Raw genomic sequence first — 10,008 nt, 5'->3', positions numbered from 1 at the left:
CGACCTCTCAGCTACTATCCCGGATTTCAGAAACATCAACGTTGAAAAAAAACCCTACTACTTTAAGCTCTTTTTTTAAAATCATGTCGAACTTATGGAAAACCCAATCAATGAGGAGAGTATGGCAAGACAGATCGAGTGGAAACAATTTATATACTTTTAACAGTAAACTTAATATATAAAAAATTAAATGATTTTCGTATAAAAATCAATTAAAGTCTCACATTAAAAATACATAAGAAATATCGTGAGTTAATAAGATATAATAATATCTTTATTAATACGAGGTTTTTTTGATCCCTCAAAGTAGACATAATATATTATTGTAGAGATATACGTGTTTCATTGTACATTAAGTGATATCATATTATAGTGTAGATCGAGCCATATGGATTGAATCTTCATATACTTAAACAAAGGAGGTAGAGTTTGCTCTAAGTTTTTCACGTGAGACGTACGCTCTAAATACAATTGAGAAAAGTAACATATAGGACGGATGTATAGGATTGAGAGGATGCCCGCACCACAAGAAGAATGATAGTCCTTTGTTTGGAGAGAATAATCAGGAATGCAACTAAAGTCCTACACTTGAAATACATGGTAAAGACCATGTGCTTATAAATCAGAAGATATTTCAATTGGTACTAGAAATTTTGGATAAAGTTAAAAAAAATGAAGTTATTCGAGTTTATGTTCAAAATAGACAATATCATATCATCGTAAAAATATGTGACTTCCATTGAACAACAAGAACAATCTAATTTGTTTTTATCTTGTTTTTATCTTTTTTTCATATATTTTTAGTCGGGCTTGTTTCGATAATAAAAGCATCAATATATATATCATCTATGAGAAGCAAAAATGTCGAGAAGATTCCTATACGCCATTGCTGGCTTCTCCTTCCATATATCTATCACATGTCATATCAAAAGATTGATTCTTTAATGTCAGCCATATAAAGTTCGTATTTAACAAAATATCGAAGTACAAGGTTTAAAAAAAAATATTTTTATTATATTTTTAATGTCATGGCAATATCAGATATGATCAACCGATATATCGTCAGTATGAGCTAAGTGTCGACAACGTCATTCAGTCAAAATAAGTTGGCACACATTTTAAATGATTGTCAAAATGGCTGAAAAAATTTCGAAACGGAAGGATGTATTCAGACGAGGAATTGCATCTATAAATAGATGCATTCATTCATAATTCAAGTATCCTTTCTTCAAGTTTTCTCTCATCTTATAGCATTTGAGTGACTAGTTATATAATATTTGTGAGGTGTTTTGTTCTTCTGTATTAAGAGAGTGTGTTTTTTTTGGAAACACAGTGAGTGGTTGTACACCATAAAATATTATAGTGGAAATATTTCCATCTTGCCCGTGATTTTTACCCTAATAATTTTTAGAGTTTTTCACATAAATGTTGGTGTCCAATTTATTCTTTATTTCCTTTGATATTATCTCAAATTCCTGCACATGGGACCAACAAGTGGTATCAAAGTCTTTTTTTTAAAATTTCTTAAAATTCTGAGTATGCGATGTGGTTGCAGCCTAGACTGATCTTCCACATCAGAATTTTTTTTTTTTAATTTTTTATTAAGGCGAGATTATTTTGTCCAGTCCACTAAAATTGTTGTAGACATAATGACAGACAGGTACGAGATAACAAAGTTCAATGGAAGCAATTTTATACTATGAAAAATAAAAATACAAGCAGTTTTAAGAAAGAAAAATTTTTTGGCGGTTATTGGAGATAGACCCGTAGAAATTACTGACGATGGAAAGTGGAATGAGATTAATGATAACGTTGTTGCCAATATACACTTGGCTATAACAGACGAAGTATTGTCAAGTATCTCTGAGATAAAAACAACCAAAGTTATCTGAGATACTCTGATAAAAATGTACGTGGTCAAGTCACTACACAACATGATTTTCCTAAAGAGAAGACTTTATACTCTTCGGATGGCGGAATCCTCATAGATGACCGACCAAATCAACACATTAAATATTCTATTTGCCCAAATCACTTCTATGAGGAATAAAATAGAGGAAAATGAACGTGCGGAACTTCTACTTCAAAGTCTACCAGATTCATATGTTCAACTTATCATCAATATAACCAACAATATTCTTATGGGCTCTCTAAAATTCGACGATGTCTTGACTGGGTTTCTCGAAGAAGAAAGCTGGCGCAAGAATAAGGAAGATAGGTTGGTAACTTCGAAGCAGGCAGAGGCTTTACCAATGATAATAAGAAGATTTATGGACCGTGACTCCAGTGGGAGCCAAAGACAAGGTAGATAAAAGTAGAAAAGTAAGAAGAAAAATATTTACCACTTTAAATGTGGTGCTAAAGAGCACTTCAAAAAGGAGTGTACGAGTATCGAGAAGAGTTCTCAAGGAAATGTGACCAGTATTTCAGGCGGTGGTGAAATATTATTCAGCGAAGCAGCAACAGTTGCAGAAGGCAAGCATAAGTTTTGTGACACATGGATTATGAAATCAGGAGCAACGTGGCACATGATGTCTCAGATAGAATAGTTTGATCATTATGAACCAGTCTCAGGAGGATCTGTATTCATGAGAAATGATCATGCCTTGGGAAACACTGGGTCCGGTACTATCAATATAAAAATGTATGATGACACCATTCGCACTATACAGGAGGTACGACATGTGAAAAGACTGACAAAAAATCTTTTGTCATTGGGGCAATTTGATGATATTGAATGCAAAACCCGTATCGAGAACGAGATCATGAAAATTGTGAAAGGTGCACTTGTGGTTATTAAGGCGGAAAAATTTGCTGCAAATCTGCAGATACTTTTGGGAAAAACACACAAAGAGGTGGAACTAGTTGCTGCATCAATTGGTTCAAGAGAAAAATTAACAGTGTTATGGCATATAAGATCGGGCATATGTTAGAACGAGGGTTGAAAAATCTCTCAGAACGGAAGCTTCTACCGGGACTTACAAAAGTATCATTACCCTTTTGTGAGCATTGTGTTACCAGTAAACAACACAGAATAAAATTTGGCACTTTTACTGCATGAAGCAAAAGCATATTGGAGCTGATTCGTTCGGATGTTTGGCAGCACCGGTTGTATCCCTAGGAGGCGCAAGATACTTTGTCTCGTTCATTGATGATTTCTCTAGAAGATGTTGGATGTATCCAATCAAAAAGAAATCATAGGTTTTCCAAGTCTTCAAAGAATTCAAAGCGCGGGTTGAACTTGATTCTGAAAAGAAAATCAAGTGTTTGAGGACTGACAATGGAGAAGAATATACCAGTAACGAGTTTGATGCATTTTGTCAACATGATGGTATCAAAAGACCATTCACAATGGCTTATACTCCTCAACAGAATGGAGTGGTGGAACGGATGAACAGAACCTTGTTAGACATAACAAGAGTTATGTTGAGTACCGCGGGTCTAGACAAGTCATTTTGGACAGAAGCAGTCAAAACCGCTTGTTATATTATCAATCATTCTCCTTCAGTGGCGATTGATCTGAAGACTCCGATGGAGATATGTACCGGGAAGTTGAAAGATTATTCTCATTTGCATACATTTAGAAGTCATGTGTACATTCTATACAATGAGCAAGAGAGATCAAAATTAAATTCAAAATCCAGAAAATGTATCTTCTTGGGTTATGCTAATGGAGTAAAGGGGTTTCGCTTGTGGGATCCTATTGTCCACAAGCTTGTCATCAGCAAGGATATTTTATCTTCAAAGAAGATAAAGTAAAGGGAGACAAAGGCATACTGAATTCATAAACAATTATATTTCAGGTTGAAAATAAGACGGACGAAGATCAAATTTCTTGTGAAGCAGTACCAGAGCACGTTTGTCGGAAGCTCAATAGAGCCTTATTTCTAATAAACTCTTATTTCCATGTTTGTAGGATTTTGTTCTTACGGAAAGATAATTAGATCAAAATATGAAGATATATATATAGAATATTGAGAAAAGAACTGTCCGAATTTTAGAGGATCTTTACGCAACTGCTGGAGTTTTTTTTTTGAACGTACACGACGTTCTGAGTTGGAGATAATATTCGTACTAATAATTTGAATGATCGAATCACGTTTATGTCGCTGTTGCTGATTGGTGTTGAAGACACGTGCAGAACAACACTGACGCAAAGTGTTGATCGAAGAGTGTTCTTCTATGTTTTTTAAGCAATTTCTGTTTATGCATCTAGTTTTGATTTTGGTTTATTTTGATGCATTTTAATTTCTTGGAGTGTTAAGGAATTTGGTTTTGTTATTCTCACTAGTATTATTTTGTTGTAAACGATTATATATTTTTCTAGTTAATTTTTGTCATAAAGCATTGCACAAGTAATCGTACATGTGAATAATTTAAATCTGGTATCTATTTATTCAAGTTACACTTGTGTGTTAAATAATTAATTTCCACTGCATGTTGTGTGCCCGTGTTGACAACACCAGAGTACAACACTAACTTCTGATACACACAATATATTAATTTCATGTACGTTTATGATCAACAGCCCCTTCAAGTGGTATCATAGTCAACGCTTGATACACTAAGTGATTGATCCTGTTTTACTGTCGTTTTTACAGGAAATATAACAATAGCTCAATGGGCGCATTGGCTTCAAGTGCTGCCTTTAGACCACCAGTCTTGGATGAATCAAACTATGAGTTTTGGAAAGTCAAGATGAGGATGTACATAAAATTCATCGAGGAAAGAGCTTGACAATGGGGTCTAGATGTTGGCCACCACCTAGAAGTATCGATGAAGATGGTGACAGCCGAGTTAAACCTGAGAATGCATGGACTAATGATGAGGTTCAGACCTCAAAACCATTTTTATTCAAAAAATTGAAGCATGATATTTTGATTTGCCTCTATGTAAATGATATTATCTTCGGTGCTTCATCACAAAAAACTTGTTAATAACTTTGCCGAGTGCATGTCTTCACAATTTGAAATGAGCATGGTAGGAGAATTGAATTTTTTCATTGGATTACAAGTTAAACAATAGCATGATGGTATATTTATGTGTCAATCCAAGTATGCTAAGAATCTGGTTAAAAAGTTCTCAAATGATAATTCTAAGCATATAAAAACTCCCATAGGATCAAGAAAAAAACTGTATAGAGATGATGTTACCAATGGTGTTGACAACACCATGTACAACAACATCATCAATAGTCTTTTGTACCTAATTACTACACGCCCGGTATTATGTTCAGTGTCTTTTTGTGTGCTAGGTACCAAGAAAATCCAAAAATATCACACCTAAAAGCTGTGGAACGCATACTTAGATACGTTGCAGGTACACTAGAGTTAGGATTGTGGAACACACAAGAAACAAACACAAATTTGGTAGGTTTTTCTGATGCTAACTGGGCTGAAGACCTAGATGATAGGAATAGCACATCGGGTGGGTGTTTCTACCTGGGGAATAACCTTGTGTCTTGGTACAGTAAGAAGCAAAATTGTGTGCTCCTATCCACTGCCGAGTATGAGTATGTAACAGCTGCTAGTTGTTGATCACAACTTTTTTGGATGAATCAAATGATTGAAGATTATGGTTTTCACAGTGACATCATAATTATATATTGTGACAACTTTAGTGCTATAGACATTTCTAAGAATCATGTTCCACACTCTCGAACAATACACATAGACATAAGACATCACTTTATTCGAGATTTGGTTTAAAAAGGCATAATTCGACTAGAATTTTTTAGGACTGATAACCAGGTGGCTGATATATTCACAAAACCTCTGGACTTTGAGAGATTTTCCTATCTTCGAAAGTCTCTCAGCATGTGCGTACAATGATCACACACACATATTGTCATTAATGTTGCCAACACCAGTGACAAATCCTTTCATGCATGTCTATTTTTAAGATGCTAGGCATATTGCATATTCACATTCATCATGTTTCTGTGTAAACTCTGAACGGTAAAGGAAATTTCTGAAAGGTACCTTCTAAATGTTCATACTTTCAATCAAAATATTAAAGAGTGGATTATGCTCAATCCAAGGCATCGATAAGTTAAGGATGCATATGAAAATCATGATCTTGTCTAACGTGAAAAAAAGACTTGGAAAATAAGAGCATAAGGAGAAAAGCATAAATGAGGTAAATAAAATGGTGCCTAGAAGAAAATGGAAAAAGCTACCTAGAGGAGTCCTTGGAAGACTGTTCTTCTATTGTGGGAGCTACCACTTCTAAATAAAAATAATAATGGAAAAAGCTACCTAGAGGAATCCATTGAAGATCGTTCTTCTAGTGTGGGAGCTATCATTTCTAAATCAAAAGTTTTTTTATGGAAATTTGACTAAAACTCAGCGGTGTTGCCCGATGGTGTTGCCAACACCAAATTCAGACACAACACAATTTATACACTGCCTGAAATTCCGTTATTTCATCATATTAAAGGCATATTTAGGACATGCATATTGGTTTTTGTTTCGTGAATTCATCCTAGACAGTGACACATCAGTATCTAACCTATGACAGTTCATAAAAACTTGATTACCCAAATTTTTGAATTTGAATGACTAATTGTGTCAGTGGGTTATAATCGACGTGGGTTTTATTGGGATGATTTTCTGGAATCTTCGTATCATGAGTTTGAATCAATTTTACCGTTGGATGAGGATACGAATAATAAATATGCAAATCAAGAGCCTGCAAATTACTACTGTTGATGTGCGTTTTTTTTTTCGGAACTGAAAGATTGTTTTTTACCTTTAGAGTAAAAGTATATATACTTTGTTACCGTTGGTTCCTTCTTAATTACTCTTGCTTACTCTCATTGTTTACTCTCAATTGTTCCATGCCCTCGCATTTTTTCGCATAATTCCTGAATTATCTCGTAACCTCCTCTTACATTTTACAGATGTCTGACAATAAATTTGACCCATTGGATATAAGGAATGATATGGCCATAAGTAGTGATGTTCCACCCTGTTTGGAAATCTGATAGAATGTTAATGCGGCGTTAAATATATCAGTATTTTCTGATGTCACGTCAACATTTCGGTTAAAACCAAAACATAAAATAGGCAAATTTAAATTACTATTTTAGTCATTTTCCCTAAGTCTTCAAATTAATTCAAATGTAATTACATAAGCAAATTATTGGGCCGGTGTTATTATCGTTAAGCCCAACTTGTTTCCGAACTGGGCTTTCCATTAAATAAGTGCCATATGACCCAAAAACTGAATAAATAAATCTGTATTCAACAATTGAAACCCTGGCTTTTTAATTTATACGGCAGTCTGCTACACAGATCGGCTAGACTGAGAATCGCAGCGGAGGCGGTGGCATAAAACTATGGTGAACGTCTCATTTTATCGCAACTGTAAGCCCCATTTGATTATTCATTAAGCTATTGATGACAGATGCATCAGTTCGAGAAATATCGATATAGTTTTGTGTTTGATTGTGGCGTAGTCGTCTTCTTACTCGTTTTATGTTTTATTTTTTCTCCCGTTGAATATCTATTCGATTTATATTTGATGGAATTACATTGTTTTCAGTTGATTTCCTGGTTTTGTGCGGAAAAAAATTGCTTCTTTGATTTTATTTTCTTAGAGTATCTAGCAATAGATGTAATATAGTTCCTGTAAATTCAGCTAATTTGCTGGTTTTATGGTAAGAAGAATGCTGCTGTAATTTTATAGTGATCCTTCGATCTATTGAGATTACAGCATGACACAAGAAGGTTGTCCTGAACCTCTCATCTGTTGTAATGTAGGATTGATTGTATAGATTATGTTCTGCCCTAATGTTTGAGCTGGAATATTGTATACTGATGCTGGAAGATAAAATGATTCGCTAGTGTTACATGTTGTGCATACTTATGCTGGAAGATAAAATGATTCGCTAGCTTTACGTGTTATGCCAGACGTAACATTAAAATTTGACATGCATTCAAAGGTAATTATACATATGACTAGGTTTTTTCAGTTACTTGAGCTTTTCAGTAAGGGTGATCCCTTCAATTGGGGTATGTCCACATACTGCAATGAATTAGTCGTCATGCGTTTATAAAATCCCGAAAACCACATGCTTAGGCGACAGGCAAAGCCCAGGGATAAGCCAAGGTGTAACCTTCAGTAAATGGCTCGCTCGCCGAAACATTTGATGTAGTGGCTCAAAGTGCTCTTTGAATACATATTAAATTATGGGATGGTGAAATCGAAGTGCAATGCATTATTTTATCCATGTTTTCTTGTGTTGTAACAGATATTTGTGTTATTATTGTCGATAATTTGTAATTGTATTTTAGATGCTATTAAAAAAATGATGTATCTAAATTATGGAATATGATAATGCGTTTATGTAGCCTAGCCTCCAGGGCACATATTTAGTGCACTTAGCGGCCATAATAAACGTAATCATGCTTCATATCGAGCTTATGGGCTTTTGCATGTCTTGGATTCAGATGGGAAGACCTTTAAGAAACCGCGCCGGCCTTATGAGAAGGAGCGATTAGATGCTGAGCTAAAGCTTGTTGGGGAATATGGTCTGAGGTGCAAGAGGGAGCTGTGGAGGGTGCAGTATGCACTGAGCCGCATTAGGAATGCTGCAAGAATGCTTTTGACTCTTGACGAGAAGGATCCTCGTCGCATTTTTGAGGGTGAAGCCCTTCTGAGGAGGATGAACAGGCACGGGCTACTAGATGAGAGCCAGAACAAGCTCGATTATGTATTGGCCCTCACTGTCGAAAACTTCCTGGAGCGCCGCCTCCAAACTCTGGTGTTCAAGGCTGGTATGGCCAAGTCTATTCACCATGCAAGAGTGCTCATCAGGCAAAGGCATATCAGGTATATATTTGATGCTTCGCTTGTAAGACTCCATGTCGATTCTTTTGCATAGCTGAGATTAATCTAGCCTGTGATAGTTTAAACGTAATTTTTAATCAAATTTGTGATATATATGCAGCATTAGCTATTACAGAATTTAAATAAAATCACGAAGGCCAAGATGAGGTGTCGGGTATATGCTTTTATTGGTTTTTCATGGTCTCCCCCTTCAATAAAGCTTAAGAACGCACATGCAAGCCTGAGTTTCTGTAACTTGTCAACGCCCACTTTCTTTCATCCTATTATTTTGGTGGGATATCATATGCATGTTATACGCAGTCATATGTTAGTCATTGTCTTTTATCTTGTGCCAACTTTTCTTGGATCTCTTTACACTCGATGTATCAACAACTGCATGAATCCTCCAGATTCTTGATACTTCGTATGTTGACATACACGAAGACTAAGTGTCGTGAATTGCACTCATTAACTAAAGTTATATTTATAATATCTTAGGGTAGGGAGGCAAGTTGTTAACGTGCCCTCTTTTATGGTGAGGGTAGACTCCCAAAAACATATTGATTTTTCCCTCACAAGCCCATTTGGTGGTGGTCGTCCTGGTAGAGTTAAGAGAAAGAACCAAAAGGCAGCTGCAAAGAAGGCGTCTGGTGGTGACGGTGATGAAGATGATGAGGAATGAGGAGCAGCAGTAATCCATCACTTAGCAGCAATAATGTTAGGAAACATCGTTTTGAGTTCATCTGTGCTGCTCGTGCAGTGATAATATCATAGTTTTCATTGATTATTCGTTTTCAGCTTCGTTTAGAACTTCTATTGAGATATTTGGTTTAGATTCGGATAAATCTGTGGCCATGTTCCTGTTATTGGTGTTGAATAATTGATGTTTCTGTTGGAGTTGAAGTTCTTGCATCTTTTATTGAATAATTGATGTTTCTGTTGGAGTTGAAGTTCTTGCATCTTTTATTCACTCATTCGCACTGACTCGTATTCATGTTTGCTGTCTAGGATCCTTATGCGTACTCTATTGTAATGATTTTATTAACGTTTTATTTGTGCGACGAATGAAGTATTTTTTAGGTAATTAATTATCAAATTAGTAAATATTAACACTGAAAACTTTTTAAAATTATTGATATATTCTCATGAATATATTTTAAATTTAAATATTATTAT

At 35.3% G+C, this 10,008-nt stretch overlaps 1 protein-coding gene across 1 annotated transcript; it reads left to right on the top strand.

The window, feature by feature from the left end:
* The first annotated feature begins 7,231 nt into the window (after nt 1–7,231).
* LOC142556778 (small ribosomal subunit protein uS4y-like) lies at nt 7,232–9,735 on the top strand. Its single transcript, XM_075668265.1, has 3 exons — nt 7,232–7,367; nt 8,454–8,835; nt 9,331–9,735. The coding sequence occupies exons 1-3, from the start codon at nt 7,340–7,342 to the stop codon at nt 9,512–9,514; spliced, it is 594 nt and encodes a 197-aa protein (XP_075524380.1). The 5' UTR covers nt 7,232–7,339; the 3' UTR covers nt 9,515–9,735.
* Nucleotides 9,736–10,008: the final 273 nt, after the last annotated feature.

Source organism: Primulina tabacum, chromosome 9 (assembly GCF_025594145.1).
Source record: "Primulina tabacum isolate GXHZ01 chromosome 9, ASM2559414v2, whole genome shotgun sequence".
NCBI lineage: Eukaryota > Viridiplantae > Streptophyta > Magnoliopsida > Lamiales > Gesneriaceae > Primulina > Primulina tabacum.
The sequence above is the reverse complement of the archived record's forward strand: the minus strand, read 5'-3'. Positions and strand labels throughout refer to the sequence as shown.